The sequence below is a fragment of the Alnus glutinosa genome, chromosome 11 (assembly GCF_958979055.1).
Source record: "Alnus glutinosa chromosome 11, dhAlnGlut1.1, whole genome shotgun sequence".
Classification (NCBI taxonomy): Eukaryota; Viridiplantae; Streptophyta; class Magnoliopsida; order Fagales; family Betulaceae; genus Alnus; species Alnus glutinosa.
In genome coordinates, this window is record NC_084896.1 from 28,380,184 (window position 1) to 28,399,701 (window position 19,518).

A 19,518-nucleotide genomic window follows, 5' to 3' on the forward strand; every position below is an offset into this window, starting at 1 on the left:
AAATAATCTTTGAATAATCTGCAAAATAAACAGTCAATGGTTGGTAGTTGGCTTTTTATATTTATCATATTATTTCTTCTAGCTTGACCCGCCAAACGAAAAAATATAATAATTATTTGGAGGTGATCTTTTAATAATAATAATCTAGCTGCAAAATGAACTAGTCTAGCTTTTTTGGGTTTTATGCTGCGTTTATTGTTGATCCACCAAACACAAAAGAGCTGTTGACCATTGAAAACTTGACTCTGTACGTACTCTATGTCTATAGTTATGGTGATCATATCAGAAATGAATGGGTGGAGCTAGCTAGATGGGGTGCAATCAACTACCTGCTTAATTTGCATCCAATACAGATATATAGCTCGTTACAGTACTGATCCAAAGGAAACGTCCGTACATCTGCAAGAGCTAATTAATAAGGTCTGTATTGCTCTCTCTCTCTCTCTCTCTCTCTATTGCTCTTAATTAGTTTGCAGTGGTTTAACATACATCTGGATTCGAGTTTTTCTTTCTTTTACTTATTCCCAGTACTTTCCCAGCCATCGATACTCGACAGCCTTGCTTTTTACTTCATTTTTTTTTTTTAAAAGATTATGTATAGCAAATTATGGTAGCCTCTAATTAAATTCATCTATATATATATATATGAACTATATATAAAAGAATTTGTTCAATTCGACCCCTCGTTATAAATTTCTCTTTTTAAAAAATTAGCCTAATTTAGTAGTACTCGATGTCTCTCTCAACAGGAAAAGGCGAAAAGCCATCACCCATATAAATATTTGAAGCAGCTATGCAGTACTTGACCTGTTAACACATAGAACAGGATGGGATAGTGTGGGTGGCACGTATGATAGATTTGATGAATGGGAATGGTGGAATTAATACAGATGGGGTTTTATTTCTGTGTTGTAACCAATGAATAAATAGCTAGAAATGAATATTAATATTAATATTAATACTCATCGATCATTTCAATACCAAATGTGCTCTTAAAATATGTGCCAGTCTGAATGGAATTCTTTGAGCCGGTTTGAATGTAATTATTCCCAACACTTATTTTTTTCCTTAAATATAACTAGTAGTTACAGAATGGGAATAACTTCAATCATGCAGTGGCAAAAACCTATTAGTTTTTGCCCTCAAATGAGAAATTGACACGTCATTATTAAACAAAAAAAGTAAATATTAACAAAATCTTGCAAAACACTCGATCTAAATCATCCCTTTCACTCTTTTAGTCTTGAAACAAAAAATCATCCCAGCTAGACGCCCCCGCCACTGCCCCACGCCGAAATATGGGGTGGCTGCCACCGGGCCGCGCAGCTAACCCCGGTCCATGGGGCAATCGCGCGGCCATCCTCGGGGTCTGCAAGTGGCCTTCGAGCCAATTCAAGATCCATCTAAGGGTGGCCCAATGGCCACCCCTAACCATTGGGGGGTGGCTGCGTGGCTATCCCCAATTCATGGGGTGGCTGCACTGCCACCCTCGGGGTCTGGGGGTGGCTCGAAAGCCAACCCCAACCACTAGGGGGTGGCCGCGCGACAATTCCCGGTCCTGGGGTTGCTGTCGGGGACCCTGGGGGTGGCCGCGTGGTGGGATCCGGTGTGGAGCAGTGGTGGCAACACCGTCTGGGTGGACGGTGGTTGGGATTTTTTTTTTCTTTTTAGACTAAAAAAAAAGAGATTAGATTCAGTGTTTTGCAAATAATTGTTTTTCTTGTTATAAGTTGATGTGTCAATCTCTTATTGGTGGGCATAAAACCAGTATTTTCTGCCCTGACCGGATAGACGGGGCTTTCTTACATAATAGAGAGCTCACATGTTTCTTCCTTTGTCAATATATATACTGTTCTAGCGTGGCTCCTTTTTACTTGTCCCCTTCTCTAACTTGCTATGCATGCATATGAATTTAGTTCTAAATATTTTGTGAATATCAAGGATTTAAAAGATACTTACAACTTAGAAAATAAAAGTTCAACACGATCTTTTACAGCATCATAGGAACTATCCTCCAATATGTTTTTAATATATGCTAGTGACCCTTGTCTTTGTCATTAGGAAATTTAAGGCAACTTGCTAGATGGAAGAATCATCGACTCCAAAAATTCAAGAAGCAAATGCTTTAATAATAAATGTGAATGAAATTGCTGAAATTCAAAGGGAAGCAAACACTTCAACTCAAACTGAAGAACTTCATAGTGAAGCAAATGCTTCAATCGAAAATGAAGATCGAGACACACAATTGGTAAATGACATCACAAAAATGTTAGAAAGCTCGGAGCCTTCCTTATCACCTAAATGTTGTATCTATAGGGTTCCACATGATGTTCGCAAATTGAATGAAGAAGCCTATACTCCTCAATTTATATCAATAGGACCTTTTCACCATGGTGATAAAAGATTGGAAATCATGGAAAAGCTTAAAGTGAGATATTTCAAGCAATTTGTGAAAAAGGCTACTTTAAATGTGAAGAAATTAGTAAGCATTGTAAGGGATAAGGAAGGAGATGTCCGTCGTTGTTATGCAGAGAGTATCCAACTTAGCAGTGATGATTGTGTGAAATTGATCCTGATGGATGCGAGCTTCATTATTGTGTTTTTCTTGATGTGCCAGCTTGAAGAATGGAGGAGTGACGATGACTTAATAGTAGTTACACCACGAATGATGACTACTATAGTTAAGGACATGTGGTTGCTTGAAAATCAACTTCCTTTCTTTGTTATAAAGGAAATATTCAACTTTGCATTTGGATCTTTCTCAAACTTCCCTTCTTTCGCTCAGCTTATCTTTGGATTCTTTAGAGGTTACAACACTAAAAAAATGTCTCCTGATCCAAATTTGGAAATAATGCACTTCCTTGATTTGTTGAGAACCTTTTTTTTGCCTCAATCACGTAGGCTTCCACAAAGAGGCAATGACGTTGGAGTCAAGCCTTTGTACAGTGCAAGCCACTTGCACGATGCAGGAGTGAAGTTTAAGGTGGGCTTAAGCAAATGCTTATTTGACTTAAAATTTACAAACGGAGTGCTAGAAATACCATGCTTAAAATTATACAATGATACAGAGTCTCTTTTTGGAAACCTTGTGGCCTTGGAACAATATCGCTATCTGTTTGATGCTTATGTTACCGATTATATTTGCGTATTAGATTTCCTTATCGACACTGTCACAGATGTAGATTTACTTGTAGGAAACAAGATCCTAGTTAATGGTTTAGGCGACAGCAATGCAGTGACAACTTTGGTCAACAATCTCAGCAAAAATAATGTTACATATTTGAACTCAAACTCCAACTATTGTAATCTCTATGAAGATTTGAATACATTCTATTTTCGTCATATTTGGAAGGCTAGGTTCAGGCGTGATTATTTTGCTACCTTGAGACGTGATTTTCTTAGCACTCCTTGGATAACTGCTTCTACTATAGGTGCTATTATCCTTTTGGTACTCACTCTCATACAAACTGTATGCTCTATTATCTCATTATGATCGATTTGAAGTTTGTGTAATTTGAATGGTATTGGATTGCATTGTAATAGTATTTCATCGTATAAGGAGTATGAGGTTTGTGGAATTGTAGTCTACAAATTTTATATATATATATATTCTTTATTTGCTATAATGTTTATACCCTTTGGAATCACATTTTTTAATTATACACTTTGAGATATTTTCAATCAATTATTCAGGATTGCTTCCAATTGCTTTATTCCCGTCTATATATATACATGTGTGTGTGTATATATGTACATGTGTGTGTCGTGGTGAGGGCTGCAATAGATGAATACATTCACAAGAAAAGAAGACTTGGAGACAAAGAGAGAGTAATATATAAATGGGCACGTACAAATCAATAAAAAGAAAGAGCCAGTACAATAATAATAATAATAATAATGCATGAAGAGAAAGAAGCAACATTGCTCGTGGTTATAACCCAATTTTTGCCATAGTTTTGTGGATAGGGAATTTGTGTTTGATTAAAAAAGGAAGCAGAAACTCTTACTTCATAACCATATCTGTGACATTTTGGAGGCACAACAAATATGTAGTTCATGTACCAAATTAAAGCGGCAAAAAGGTCGGTACGGGGCTTTTCATCCATCTACAAGTCACACCACAAGCTTTATTTATTTATTTATTTATTTTTTTGTGTTATTTTCTTGGTTTATAGTTTATACCCTCTTCTATTGCTCTGATGTTTGAAGAGATTAAAAATATTCTTCACACCTTTTATATATATATATATATATATAAAAGAATTTATTAGAAAAACTCAACAAGAAAATAAAGGTTTTGTAGGCAACCTCTTAAAAATAAGACAGCTTAAAAACCAAAAGAGGCCTATACAATATACAAAAAAGCGCCTATAAAAAAGCAAAAAAAGTATAATATAAACAAAGCCAAAAGATTACACCGGGTGTCATCCACTGGCATAATACGGTTCTTACAAGGTAATGGTGCCGAATTAAATATCACTTGCTATTATTGTAGAATGGTAGTTGGGTGTGACGCGCAAATACTGGTTATGGTATGACGTCACCTAACGTCCCGTAAAAAATGTGGGAAATAATTGAAGTGACGTGGCGAGTGGCAATCCCATGTGGCGTTCCTCCTTGGGCTTGCCATGCATTGGGGCGATGGGCTTTCCTTGGGCCTACTCGGGTTGGTGGGCTTAGTAGGGTTGCTAGTAACTACAACACATCTGAGTTTAAAAAAAAAAAAAAAAAAAAAAGTCAAAGAAGAAAAAAACTTCAAAACATGAAGGTGGCAGAAGCCTCCCCTCTTAGTCACTTGGAGGTGGGGTCTGGACACTCCTTAAGACGTTTTTGGGGGTGACACGCGCTGCCCCTTGAGAGTTTTCGTGGGTGGTTTAGGCTACCTAGTGAGAGTTTTCAAAGGTGACTCGGGCCACCTCTAATATTTTGGGGGTAGCCCAACAACATGTGCGCTATACGTGAATTTTTTTAACTAGAACTTTTCAAATGCAATTAAAAATTAGGAAAAAAAAAAAAACATTAGCACCGGCCCTCAAACAACCACCCATTTGGCACTTAAGACCACCAAATTTTAAAATGATATACTTGACCCATTCTGACTACAACCCTATTACAAGTTACACTCTTTCTTAGTATTTAGTGTTAATATGGACGGAATATGGCGCACATGCACCAAACGTGAAGCATCAATGGAAAAATGTGTCCAAAGGTTTCGAACTTAATTGGATATAGGGGAACATTTCCATTCACATCGAGTCATTTTCATACAATCGAATGGTACGAAGCCACAGAACATCAATTTGTTGACACAGGAACAGGATTCCCAATTAAAGTGAGGTCATGTGCTTTTTGGAATTACAGGAAAACTCACCCCATCTGTGCCAGATTCCAGCCGTTCTGGCGGGATTCCGGCCAGAACAGTCCGCTTCCGGCCTACTGGCAGGATTCAATTGTTAAGAAAAAGAAAAAAAGACAGGTAATGTCTGCAAAGTTGACAATGATATTGGAAGAACACCTGAAAGATTCAATTTTTAATCTTTTCAGTGTAATCCCACTTCCTAAAAGCAAACAGACAAGACCAATCTCCTCACCTTGTATGATTTTCTCCGAAGCCTAAGAGGGCTTTAGAATACATGTTACAATTCTCCCCACCCTGTGTCCCATAAAAATAATTATAAAAATCAGCTACTCATTATTCAATAAGTCAATTACCACTGGATTTAGCAAGTGACACTCCCACTTTGAATGATAACTTAACATCTGCAACTAGAACTGAGCAGCAGACCAAAAAGGGCGAAACAAGAGTAATAACTTCACATCCAATGCCCCTTTCCTTTATTGATCGCATAGTATCAGGATGGACCTAAGAATATGCAGAAGCCAACCACATAACCTTTACATACCATGTTTCCTTCTCGCTCCCATCCTTGAAGAATGGCTCAACTGTAGAACTAAATACAGAAAAATATGGAGTGAAAACCAAGAGTATATCAGAAAATCCAAAATATGAATTCTCCCATTTAACTTCTAGATCTGCTCTCTGTTTTCTTTGGCCTACTGCAATCACCAAACAATGAAAACCGTCCACCTTTGTGTGGTCGAGCTGAGGTCCCTTTAACCTGCTTACAGACAAAGTACAACCAAGTTTCTTTCAGGTTAAACAAGTTTCCCTACAGAAATAAAACAAAAAACAAAAGGGGTAAATAAAGCAACAGCCTACCCTTTCCCTCTTATGAGGTTTGGTGTTATTCCAACAGAAAAGTCCACTACAACCTCCAGTTCCTGACCCTGATTCATATCCCCTAAAGAAACACAGCAGGAATGAGTGAATGTTGTAGAACAGATATAAATGTCGATACAAGGCCACTCAGCACGTGCACACACACAAAAAAAAAAAAAGGTCTCATTCATTGCCACTGCACCAAATCACTTCACTCTCCATGCAACTCAAACTCTGGAAAATTACAGTAGAATAACATTTTTTTTTTGACTTCCCAAGACATGGCCACTTCGTATACCCACCCTTATCAGGTAAATCTCGGACCCATGTAAAGTACACCTTCCACACGGATCGGGGTAATGCTCCGGCTTTGCCGGCCCCAATAAATTGTTTGCACCCAAGGAGATTCGAACCTTAAATTTCATGAGACTACCACAAAGACCAAGGCATTACCACTTGAGCAAACCCCTTGGGGTTAATTATAGTACAATAACATGAAAAAGCTAAAATTCATACAGAATGCCCTCTGTTTAAGAATCATCCAGTGAAATCATGGACTTCAAGGACAGTGAAGAAGGAGCCAACACCTTTTTCTTTTTGTCAATGAATGAGCAAGATAACAAGTAGAGCCAAACGCTCAAACTGTCATTCTATTCTTTGAAACAGAGTATCCCGCAAAATGTTACAGAGGGAGCAGCCAATTTCTTTGCACGTGACGTCACCTAGGGGCTCGGAGGCTGAGTTGAACATCAAACTAAGATATACTTAACGGGATAACCTTATTCAGTAAACAAGGACTTACGAGTTTAAATACCATCATTCAAACATTTCAGTCATGTTTCTTTCCAGTCTAATCAACAATGAACGAAAAGAACAGCCATATATAGACTAATAAACTCTATCCATTCAGAATTAACTTCATACTATAATCAGCTTGAGTCCTGGAATCATAAAGCCGAGAAGCCTAACCTTTAAATCTTCTTAATGGATCAACACTTCATATGAAAACCTTCTAATAATTAGATGCATAAAATTGAAAGCTTGGACAACTTTTGAAAATAGTGTTCTGATATGTAATTTTATAGGCAGCTTGGCATGAAAATGGAATTGTATCAGTATCAAATGCTATCCTTTGTAAGTATTTTCATCTTATCATTGTTGATCCAAAGGAACCCAAAATATGATTCTGGATCAATATAGCCAATATGGCAATATCTATCCAGAGTTGTACAAAGTTTAAGAATCTCCTCTCAAGTTTTTCCTACAAATTTCAACATTTGTACGAGTTCCTGATTGATATTTTTTATATCAAAATGCATCTTATAAGCGCACAACCTGGTGTTTCAATTTTTTAATGCTTTCAATCAAGTGAGAGGTAAAGAAAGTTATGAAAGACTAATGAAAAAGATCATGCAACAAGTTGAGAAGTTAAAGAAAGACTCACCGGTTATCTTTATTGGAATTTCCCACTAAACTTTTATCATGCAAAAAACTTGGGGACATGGGAAAACGATCAAGCCTTCGACCATTTTGGTCCTTCTGGAGGACACTTCCATTGTTAATCTTCAAAACTTTGAGTTCATGATTTAATTCATCTTCCCAATGCTGAGAGGAGTACGCCGTTGTGTTCAAGGACTCCATCTGATCTTGACAATAAATGCCATCTTGAGGCAGGACTTGATTCTTCTCCGGTTTCAAACGACTCAATGATCCGGGTGTGCCTTTTTCTGCAGTCTGCAACCAGGCAGTTTCTAGCCTTTGCTCACGAATAATGGACTCTATTCTCTGCATTGGAATCTCCTGTCTTCTCTCTCTCATATCACTGGTTTGAACATTTCCATCAGCCATTAAGTCTGATGAACCAGAGGTAGATCGATAGGTTTCATCAAGCAATCGAGAACAATTAGAAAAACCATTTATTGTGTTTTTGTGAACTGCCTTCTTTTCCCAGTCAGTTGCTACAGCTGTTTCTGCCTTCTTCAGACCTTCTGGTAACTCAACCAGCTTCACACCATTTATAGAAGCCTCGCTATCTGGCAAAAGGATGATTCTAACCTCTACACTGCATCTCAGAACCATTTCCATTGCGTTTGTGATACTGCTCAAAAACCTTTCTGCTCTAGATTTCATATCTGCATCTCCAAATGCAATAAAAGCAACAAGAAAACCTGCACGCAGAACCATATAAGAGAGGACAAAAGGGGGGAGACAGTCTCCCATCATAAAGGTCATTTAGGAGCTCAACTATTAAAGCAAATTGATTCAACCAAATGCTTCCACTTGTTGAGAAACCAACCCAATTAGCCATTAATTCAAGTACAATGAGTCCAATTTCAAGATTAGACAATTTTATTTGATTATACCTCTACCACCCAAATCATAGTCCTAAAATTACTCGGATCAGTTGAAAGCTAATCAACTTGTGTGTATATATATATATATATCAAATTAAGGTCAGTTAATTTTGAAAAGAAAAAAAAAATGGTGGGGGATCTTGGGGTTTGGGGTAAAGTGCACATCAATAATTGTCAGTATAGCCACTATAAGATAAGAGATATGAGACGTTTACAGTCAGGGCAGACCAACGTCGGTGGGTGGAGGGACGAACAAAATATTTTTAAAATTTCACTTGAAATATATAAAATTGTTAATTTACCCCCCCCCCCCCAAAAAAAAAAATCTTTATATTTTAACCCCATATTTTATCTCCCCACCGACTTTCTCCCATCTGCCATGCTAGCCTTTTACTTTCTGCAGACCATTTCAGTTTTTTTTTTTTTTTTCCTTTTTTACCCTTCCCACCTTTGGAAAAGAAAGTACACCCATCTCTTTTTTCCACTTTTTCCATGCGTGGCATCCCCTCCCCCAACGCCTCTCTCTCTCTCTACTGATATTTTTTTTACCCCTTCACCTCTGCTTTGTTCCTTCCTGGGCTTTATCTGGAAATCTCTCGCCAACGCCATGGAAGGCTCAGCGAATGAACGCATTTGATTTTGGGAAGATGGGTTATGGGTACGTTGCCTCTCATTTCCCCTTTTAACTTGATTGATTCATTGGTTTTGGTTTTTTTCCTAATAATTTAGGTAGGGACCGTAGGGTCTCGGGATTTTTGACAATTTTCCTTGATTGGTTTTTGTTAAGTGCAAGCATTATACAACGGCCACTGCCGCTTTCTCAAGGTCCAAGTCTCTTTGTGTTTATTGTTGATTAATTTGTTAAAATTGGTGCTATTGTTGTTATTATGATGGGATTTGATGAGGTTGATGAGGGTGAGAATGGTGAATTAGGCAGCGGTGGAGCTGGCAAGGGAGTGAATAGTAGTTGGAGTTTGCAACGGGTTGATGTTGACTAACAAACAGGTAATCTTTTTGTTTTGCTAAACCTTTTTACTGGAACTCTGGCGGCCGTAATATGATTGTACAAGGGCTTGTGTGGTGTTTTCTGGAATGCCCATTTGGTTATGCTGACTTAGCAGTATATCTACTGGTTTTCTATAGCCGTTTGCAATCTGGGTTCATGTTGCATGCATTTAGAAGTTAGTATAGAATTCATAAATGGTAGAGCCACCATTTATGTGAGAGGGGGTAATATTGCTTCTGGAGCATTGAATAATTCTTTGAAGATCTAAAGGGTACTTGTGGTTTGGATGTTTTGGTAGGTGTGTTTTGTTGTATGTTGACAACTAGAGGAGCTCAATATGGGGAAGCTCGTTGAAGCTCTCAAGGCCTCGAGCCCTAAGCCCTCTCTAGTGGGTTTGATAACTCCCTCAAAGGTACCCTTCTTCTTTTTACACTATAAATTGTGCTTAGTTTATTTTACTAGTGCTTTATATTATTGTGTGGTGGTGATATCATGAAAATTTGAAATTATAATTTGAATCGAATGTGTATTTTGATGTAAAAAATTATAATTTGAATCAAATGAGTATTTTGATGAAAAAAAAATTATACAAGTTCGTCCCCCCTTACCAAAAATCCTGGTTCCGCCCTTGTTTACAGCTCATGTGCAAATCCAACAACTTTTTATTTTATTTTTAAATCAATCATTGGATATGTAGAACCCACGCGTAGGAAAACAAATCCAATAGTTAGTATGACAAAAAGTTATTGGAGTTGTACAAAAGTTGTAAAACTATCGTATCTCATAAGCTAAACAGTGGCAAACAGAACTTTATCCCAGGAGGTAAGAAGACCTGCACGAGTTTAATCAAATGGGAGGGATCTTTCTTTGTACTTGGGTTTCGTCCCCTTTGGTTTCATTCAATGAATTTTTGCTGATACCATGTAAAAACGATAGTGCATAGAATATACTCCTGCTACCAATTATTATGTTTCTGTTCCTCATTTAACACATGCCCCCCTTTGTGTCATTCAATGAATTTTTGCTTATACCATGTAAAAACTATAGTGCATAGAATATACTCCTGTTACCAATTATTATGTTTCTGTTCTTCATTTAACACATGCAAGAGCACATTATAGCTTCTGCAAAACTGTCACGTTGTGTTGGATCTTCCCTGTTGTCTGGTATACTTTTCAGTGAGCTTTAATATCTTTTATTTACACGGCTGTCTAATTTAATTTGTGCATATTATCACCTTGATATTAGCATAAATTTTCTCAATCAATTGACCTGGTGAATAGTGAAACTTGTTTTCTAATCTTGTGCAGGCCAACAGCGAATCTTTTGTAGTAAAAACTCTGGACAGGAAAAAATTTTGGGAAATGCAGACCCCACAGGTTTAATGTTGAAAGCATATATATCTTGTTTTAGAGGATCGTTTTTTGGGTGAATAGGGTGAATAATAATGTTGCTGCCTAATCGATTTCTTTTTGCAGGTCATTAAACCCGAGTTACTTAAAAATGGTTTTGAGCTTGTAAATAGGTACTAATTAAGAACTCCTTTTTTATAGTATTATTATTTCTCTCCTAGTTGAAATGTACTTACTAGTTCGCATTGCATAAGTATCATGTGCTCTATTTGATGTAAATTTAATCTTTCCTGTTCATTAGTAACAGTACAGAAGATGTTGCATGCAATTACTGTAGATAAAAATAGCCTGCTATGTGCAAACCAAGCAGTTGATGCTGATCCAACTGCAGTTTTATTCTATGGAATGGATGCTTCTTGGTGTAAAACATTTCTTTTTTCAAGAAAATTAAAACCTGTGTCGAGGGGTTTGTCAGTTGTAATTGGTCTTTCTTCAAATTTTACGTAGTCTAATTCTGAGAACTGTACTTCCTGCCAGAGAAGGACTTGAAGTCACGGATGATGTATCTATTGTGGAGCACCTGAAGCATCCTGTATACGTTACTGAAGGATCTTATACCAACATCAAGGTACTGGAACTTAATACTATTCTCTGATATTTATCTTCAAAAATTGATTTATCAAGATATTTGGTAAGTTCATGCTGTGTAAGCTAGAGAGAAGGCACTTTCATCTCTTTGGATTGTTTTGCAGGTCACAACCCCAGATGATTTATTGCTTGCAGAGAGAATATTGAGTATGAGCTCTGGAGAGTCTTCTTAGCCAGCCCTAACTGTCTGGCTTAATTTTTGTATTTTATGTTTGTTCCATTCTTTTAGCAACTTTGTTGTCTGTTTTATGTAATAAAATCTTTTTTCTTCATAATTGTCAAATTATTGACTTGAGAAAAATTCTTGCACCATCACTGGAACACACACACACACACAAAAAAACTATCTTCATGCCAAAGTACTGCTCTCTAATCTTTTTCCGATCTGACACCTGAAATTTTTTCTGTGCTATTGTCTATATCTTTTTTTTTTTTTTTTTTTTTTTTCCTGGGATTGTCTGGGGCGACTATTGCAGTTTTGTATGCTATAGCCTTAAAAACATTTTTAGAAATAAAAAAACATGTAGTTTGCTTTCTCATTGGGCCATTGCCCACTGGGGTGGCCAAACCTCTCTTTTTGGTCATAAGAGGTGGTTCGGCCACCCTAATAGTAATAGGCACCCAAGCCACCTTTTTCTGTTTTTGTTTTATTTGCTATCATGATAGCTGTCTATTTCAAATGAATGGCTTAACAAAATGTATTGCATTGCATTGCACCGCACCGGGTGATTCTCTCCTTTAGCAAAGGGTTCGTAAAATCATCTTTCATGTTCACCAAACTAGGAAATGCTAACCACGTATTGCCTTGGTTGTTACTTTATTATTCGATGATCTTATTTTAAGGACCCTACAGAAGTCAATACTCATAATCTCAATGATGGTGACCCTAAAAAAATTATATATTTTTTTTTAAAAAAATAATAATAATTTGAAAAGGGGGGCTGTTGGTTGGGTGGTCACCCATTTGACAATTTGGAGGTGGCTGAGGGTAGCGCTCAGCCACTCTCAAAGGCATATAGGGGTGGCATGCGGCCACCCCAGGGGCCAGGGGTGGTGCTCAACCACCCCTAAGGGTTGGGGGTGGCCGCGCGCCACCCCTGAGCACCTTCGGGGGTGGTTGAGGGTGGCACACGGTCACCCCCAAAGGCATATAGGGGTGGCGTGTGGCCAGGGGCGGAGCTAGGGGGATTGAGTAAGTGCCCTCCCTCAACTCACAAAAAATTTTCTTACACCTAGTAACTTTTTTTTTGGATACCTTGGTTGCCCTCCCTTAACCAACCAAAGGGGTATAGACATTACTAGAGGGGGCAAGGAGCAAGCAGCAGAAGACGTTTCATCACTGTTTCAATTTGCAGATTTTCACTGTTTTATGTTAAGAAATAAGACTGTAAGTGATGAAGAAGATCCAAACGAGCGTTTGAGCTCTAGTGTTTTAGTAGTTCTTAAACGCACCGTTTCATTAAGAGCACTGACTTGTGGAGACAAAAAAGGGTACGTGTGAAGCATAAATGTGGAAACCAGAAGGGTCCAGAATCTCCAGATGTTACGTGGCAAGAAAGTGTGAAGTGTAGCATCTCGAAAAGAATAATAGCTTACAGTTGTAAGCCAACTATAAATAGTTTTTTTTTTTTTTTTTTTTTTTTTTAAAAAAAAAAGAACACATGATTTGAGAACTAATTTATATATATATATATATATATATATATATATATATATTATGCTTATAGCTTATGCGTGAAAATATAAATTGCATAAATAAACGATAGTTAATCAAATTATTTAAGAATTTTGTTACTTATATTTTTTAAATAATTCTTTAAAAAAAAAAAAAAAAAAAACGTCTTCAATTTTGCCCCCCCCCTCCCTCTCTTACTCAATATTCTGGCTCTGTCACTGCGTGTGGCCACCCCAAAGCGCCACCCCTAAGGGTTGGGAGTGGCCCGAAGGCCACATCTATATGGCTAGATGCCTTTGGGGTGGCCACGTGCCACCCCCGACCACCTTTGGGGATGGTTGCCCAACTCTTTTTTTTTTTCTTTTTTTTCTTTTTTTTTTTGTATTTTTGTTTTTTTATTCAATTATATATATATATAATTTTTTAATTTTTATTTATTTATATTTTTAATAGATTTTTAATTTTTTTTATTAATATCGACATGTGTCGCCATCTTAATGGCACTGATGTGGCTCATAGCGGAATTTATCAAAATTTCTAACGGAATTTATAATTTAGGCTAACCACAAAGTCTTATGGTGCAATTTTTTTTTTTTTTTTTTTTTTAAAAAAAAAAAAGAAAGAAAGAAGAATATGAAGAAAAAAGAAAGAAAGAATGAAAAAAGAAAAGAAGAAAAAAGCACGTGAAACCATTGTAATGTTGTTTGCGGAATTTTCGTTTATTTTTTTTAGCTCCCAAGTCTTTCTGTGATGTGCAAAATGAAGCAGTCAATGGTTGTTAGCTTTTCTTCTAATATTTATTGTTGAATTATTGGATGTTGGATATTTTTCTATTCAAGTATTTTAATATTTTGCAAAATATTCAATGGTTGTTGGCTTTTATATATATATATATATATATATATATATATATATATATATATATATATATATATATATATATATATATATATATATATATATATATTCTTCATACACCAAATTAACGCAAACATTTAATTTATTTGGGTGTGCATATTCCAGCAATCAAGTCTTTTAATAATATGTAGTCAAAGTCTTTTTTTTTCTTTTTTCTTTTTTCACCGGCTAGCGTCAGATGACATTACAGCTATCACATCTAACCCTAATTTAGTTCTAAGAGCACTAGCAGTAGGTTTTCAACTATTTTTTCTATTTTAAAGAAAATTTATAGAATTAAACCACTTTTTTTTTCTTATACAAAAACACCTCACAGCAGCTTGACCCGCCAAACGAAACACAAAATAATCTTTGAATAATCTGCAAAATAAACAGTCAATGGGTGGTAGTTGGCTTTTTATATTTATCATATTATTTCTTCTAGCTTGACCCGCCAAACGAAAAAATATAATAATTATTTGGAGGTGATCTTTTAATAATAATAATCTAGCTGCAAAATGAACTAGTCTAGCTTTTTTGGGTTTTATGCTGCGTTTATTGTTGATCCACCAAACACAAAAGAGCTGTTGACCATTGAAAACTTGACTCTGTACGTACTCTATGTCTATAGTTATGGTGATCATATCAGAAATGAATGGGTGGAGCTAGCTAGATGGGGTGCAATCAACTACCTGCTTAATTTGCATCCAATACAGATATATAGCTCGTTACAGTACTGATCCAAAGGAAACGTCCGTACATCTGCAAGAGCTAATTAATAAGGTCTGTATTGCTCTCTCTCTCTCTCTCTCTCTCTATTGCTCTTAATTAGTTTGCAGTGGTTTAACATACATCTGGATTCGAGTTTTTCTTTCTTTTACTTATTTCCAGTACTTTCCCAGCCATCGATACTCGACAGCCTTGCTTTTTACTTCATTTTTTTTTTTTTAAAGATTATGTATAGCAAATTATGGTAGCCTCTAATTAAATTCATCTATATATATATATATATGAACTATATATAAAAGAATTTGTTCAATTCGACCCCTCGTTATAAATTTCTCTTTTTAAAAAATTAGCCTAATTTAGTAGTACTCGATGTCTCTCTCAACAGGAAAAGGCGAAAAGCCATCACCCATATAAATATTTGAAGCAGCTATGCAGTACTTGACCTGTTAACACATATATTGAACAGGATGGGATAGTGTGGGTGGCACATATGATAGATTTGATGAATGGGAATGGTGGAATTAATACAGATGGGGTTTTATTTCTGTGTTGTAACCAATGAATAAATAGCTAGAAATGAATATTAATATTAATATTAATACTCATCGATCATTTCAATACCAAATGTGCTCTTAAAATATGTGCCAGTCTGAATGGAATTCTTTGAGCCGGTTTGAATGTAATTATTCCCAACACTTATTTTTTTCCTTAAATATAACTAGTAGTTACAGAATGGGAATAACTTCAATCATGCAGTGGCAAAAACCTATTGGTTTTTGCCCTCAAATGAGAAATTGACACGTCATTATTAAACAAAAAAAGTAAATATTAACAAAATCTTGCAAAACACTCGATCTAAATCATCCCTTTCACTCTTTTAGTCTTGAAACAAAAAATCATCCCAGCTAGACGCCCCCGCCACTGCCCCACGCCGAAATATGGGGTGGCTGCCACCGGGCCGCGCAGCTAACCCCGGTCCATGGGGCAGTCGCGCGGCAATCCTCGGGGTCTGCAAGTGGCCTTCGAGCCAATTCAAGATCCATCTAAGGGTGGCCCAATGGCCACCCCTAACCATTGGGGGGTGGCTGCGTGGCTATCCCCAATTCATGGGGTGGCTGCACTGCCACCCTCGGGGTCTGGGGGTGGCTCGAAAGCCAACCCCAACCACTAGGGGGTGGCCGCGCGACAATTCCCGGTCCTGGGGTTGCTGTCGGGGACCCTGGGGGTGGCCGCGTGGTGGGATCCGGTGTGGAGCAGTGGTGGCAACACCGTCTGGGTGGACGGTGGTTGGGATTTTTTTTTTCTTTTTAGACTAAAAAAAAAGAGATTAGATTCAGTGTTTTGCAAATAATTGTTTTTCTTGTTATAAGTTGATGTGTCAATCTCTTATTGGTGGGCATAAAACCAGTATTTTCTGCCCTGACCGGATAGACGGGGCTTTCTTACATAATAGAGAGCTCACATGTTTCTTCCTTTGTCAATATATATACTGTTCTAGCGTGGCTCCTTTTTACTTGTCCCCTTCTCTAACTTGCTATGCATGCATATGAATTTAGTTCTAAATATTTTGTGAATATCAAGGATTTAAAAGATACTTACAACTTAGAAAATAAAAGTTCAACACGATCTTTTACAGCATCATAGGAACTATCCTCCAATATGTTTTTAATATATGCTAGTGACCCTTGTCTTTGTCATTAGGAAATTTAAGGCAACTTGCTAGATGGAAGAATCATCGACTCCAAAAATTCAAGAAGCAAATGCTTTAATAATAAATGTGAATGAAATTGCTGAAATTCAAAGGGAAGCAAACACTTCAACTCAAACTGAAGAACTTCATAGTGAAGCAAATGCTTCAATCGAAAATGAAGATCGAGACACACAATTGGTAAATGACATCACAAAAATGTTAGAAAGCTCGGAGCCTTCCTTATCACCTAAATGTTGTATCTATAGGGTTCCACATGATGTTCGCAAATTGAATGAAGAAGCCTATACTCCTCAATTTATATCAATAGGACCTTTTCACCATGGTGATAAAAGATTGGAAATCATGGAAAAGCTTAAAGTGAGATATTTCAAGCAATTTGTGAAAAAGGCTACTTTAAATGTGAAGAAATTAGTAAGCATTGTAAGGGATAAGGAAGGAGATGTCCGTCGTTGTTATGCAGAGAGTATCCAACTTAGCAGTGATGATTGTGTGAAATTGATCCTGATGGATGCGAGCTTCATTATTGTGTTTTTCTTGATGTGCCAGCTTGAAGAATGGAGGAGTGACGATGACTTAATAGTAGTTACACCACGAATGATGACTACTATAGTTAAGGACATGTGGTTGCTTGAAAATCAACTTCCTTTCTTTGTTATAAAGGAAATATTCAACTTTGCATTTGGATCTTTCTCAAACTTCCCTTCTTTCGCTCAGCTTATCTTTGGATTCTTTAGAGGTTACAACACTAAAAAAATGTCTCCTGATCCAAATTTGGAAATAATGCACTTCCTTGATTTGTTGAGAACCTTTTTTTTGCCTCAATCACGTAGGCTTCCACAAAGAGGCAATGACGTTGGAGTCAAGCCTTTGTACAGTGCAAGCCACTTGCACGATGCAGGAGTGAAGTTTAAGGTGGGCTTAAGCAAATGCTTATTTGACTTAAAATTTACAAACGGAGTGCTAGAAATACCATGCTTAAAATTATACAATGATACAGAGTCTCTTTTTGGAAACCTTGTGGCCTTGGAACAATATCGCTATCTGTTTGATGCTTATGTTACCGATTATATTTGCGTATTAGATTTCCTTATCGACACTGTCACAGATGTAGATTTACTTGTAGGAAACAAGATCCTAGTTAATGGTTTAGGCGACAGCAATGCAGTGACAACTTTGGTCAACAATCTCAGCAAAAATAATGTTACATATTTGAACTCAAACTCCAACTATTGTAATCTCTATGAAGATTTGAATACATTCTATTTTCGTCATATTTGGAAGGCTAGGTTCAGGCGTGATTATTTTGCTACCTTGAGACGTGATTTTCTTAGCACTCCTTGGATAACTGCTTCTACTATAGGTGCTATTATCCTTTTGGTACTCACTCTCATACAAACTGTATGCTCTATTATCTCATTATGATCGATTTGAAGTTTGTGTAATTTGAATGGTATTGGATTGCATTGTAATAGTATTTCATCGTTTAAGGAGTATGAGGTTTGTGGAATTGTAGTCTACAACTTTTTTATATATATATATTCTTTATTTGCTATAATGTTTATACCCTTTGGAATCACATTTTTTAATTATACACTTTGAGATATTTTCAATCAATTATTCAGGATTGCTTCCAATTGCTTTATTCCCATCTATATATATACATGTGTGTGTGTGTATATATGTACATGTGTGTGTCGTGGTGAGGGCTGCAATAGATGAATACATTCACAAGAAAAGAAGACTTGGAGACAAAGAGAGAGTAATATATAAATGGGCACGTACAAATCAATAAAAAGAAAGAGCCAGTACAATAATAATAATAATAATGCATGAAGAGAAAGAAGCAACATTGCTCGTGGTTATAACCCAATTTTTGCCATAGTTTTGTGGATAGGGAATTTGTGTTTGATTAAAAAAGGAAGCAGAAACTCTTACTTCATAACCATATCTGTGACATTTTGGAGGCACAACAAATATTTAGTTCATGTACCAAATTAAAGCGGCAAAAAGGTCGGTACGGGGCTTTTCATCCATCTACAAGTCACACCATAAGCTTTATTTATTTATTTATTTTGTATTATTTTCTTGGTTTATAGTTTATACCCTCTTCTCTTGCTATGATGTTTGAAGAGATTAAAAATATTCTTCACACCTTTTATATATATATATATATAAGAATTTATTAGAAAAACTCAACAAGAAAATAAAGGTTTTGTAGGCAACCTCTTAAAAATAAGACAGCTTAAAAACCAAAAGAGGCCTATACAATATACAAACAAGCACCTATAAAAAAGCAAAAAAAGGATAATATAAACAAAGCCAAAAGATTACATCGAGTGTCATTCACTGGCATAATACGGTTCTTACAAGGTGTCGAATTAAATATCACTTGCTATTATTGTAGAATGGTAGTTGGGTGTGACTCGCAAATACTGGTTATGGTATGACGTCACCTAACGTCCCGTAAAAAATGTGGGAAATAATTGAAGTGACGTGGTGAGTGGCAATCCCATGTGGCATTCCTCCTTGGGCTTGCCATGCATTGGGGCGATGGGCTTTCCTTGGGCCTACTCGGGTTGGTGGGCTTAGTAGGGTTGCTAGTAACTACAACACATCTGAGTTTCAAAAAAAAAAAAAGAAAAATAGTCAAAGAAGAAAAAAACTTCAAAACATGAAGGTGGCAGAAGCCTCCCCTCTTAGTCACTTGGAGGTGGGGTCTGGACACTCCTAAAGACGTTTTTGGGGGTGGCACGCGCTGCCCCTTGAGAGTTTTCGTGGGTGGTTTAGGCTACCTAGTGAGAGTTTTCAAAGGTGACTCGGGCCACCTCTAATATTTTGGGGGTAGCCCAACAACATGTGCGCTATACGTGAATTTTTTTAACTAGAACTTTTCAAATGCAATTAAAAATTAGGAAAAAAAAAAAAA

General features: G+C 36.8%; 4 protein-coding genes across 7 annotated transcripts in view; 3 read left to right on the forward strand and 1 right to left on the reverse strand.

Annotated features, from left to right (window-relative positions):
* Positions 1–11,871, forward strand: part of LOC133881472 (2-C-methyl-D-erythritol 4-phosphate cytidylyltransferase, chloroplastic-like) — a 45,708-nt gene extending 33,837 nt beyond the window's left edge. The window contains exons 1-8 of one of the 4 annotated variants that reach the window (XM_062320413.1): positions 9,208–9,232; positions 9,362–9,399; positions 9,508–9,579; positions 9,879–9,992; positions 10,891–10,959; positions 11,059–11,105; positions 11,470–11,560; positions 11,685–11,871. In XM_062320413.1, coding sequence (XP_062176397.1) covers positions 9,918–9,992; positions 10,891–10,959; positions 11,059–11,105; positions 11,470–11,560; positions 11,685–11,753 — 351 coding nt within the window. In that variant the 5' untranslated portion in view covers positions 9,208–9,232; positions 9,362–9,399; positions 9,508–9,579; positions 9,879–9,917 and the 3' untranslated portion in view covers positions 11,754–11,871. Of the gene's footprint in view, positions 1–9,207; positions 9,233–9,285; positions 9,400–9,434; positions 9,580–9,878; positions 9,993–10,890; positions 10,960–11,058; positions 11,106–11,469; positions 11,561–11,684 lie in introns of those variants that run through there. The other 3 variants (XM_062320415.1, XM_062320414.1, XM_062320412.1) reach the window with 3 other exon arrangements.
* LOC133881470 (UPF0481 protein At3g47200-like) lies at positions 191–3,517 on the forward strand. Its single transcript, XM_062320408.1, has 2 exons — positions 191–420; positions 2,062–3,517. Exon 2 carries the CDS (start codon positions 2,084–2,086, stop codon positions 3,491–3,493), a length of 1,410 nt encoding a protein of 469 aa, XP_062176392.1. The 5' UTR covers positions 191–420; positions 2,062–2,083; the 3' UTR covers positions 3,494–3,517.
* Positions 5,576–8,369, reverse strand: LOC133881475 (protein STICHEL-like). Its single transcript, XM_062320418.1, has 3 exons — positions 7,665–8,369; positions 6,221–6,302; positions 5,576–6,119 (listed from the first exon to the last, which is right to left on the reverse strand). Exons 1-3 carry the CDS (start codon positions 8,348–8,350, stop codon positions 6,021–6,023), a joined length of 867 nt encoding a protein of 288 aa, XP_062176402.1. The 5' UTR covers positions 8,351–8,369; the 3' UTR covers positions 5,576–6,020.
* A 2,834-nt stretch (positions 11,872–14,705) lies between the features above and the next one.
* Positions 14,706–18,099, forward strand: LOC133881471 (UPF0481 protein At3g47200-like). Its single transcript, XM_062320409.1, has 2 exons — positions 14,706–14,935; positions 16,583–18,099. Exon 2 carries the CDS (start codon positions 16,605–16,607, stop codon positions 18,012–18,014), a length of 1,410 nt encoding a protein of 469 aa, XP_062176393.1. The 5' UTR covers positions 14,706–14,935; positions 16,583–16,604; the 3' UTR covers positions 18,015–18,099.
* The last annotated feature ends 1,419 nt before the right edge of the window (positions 18,100–19,518 follow it).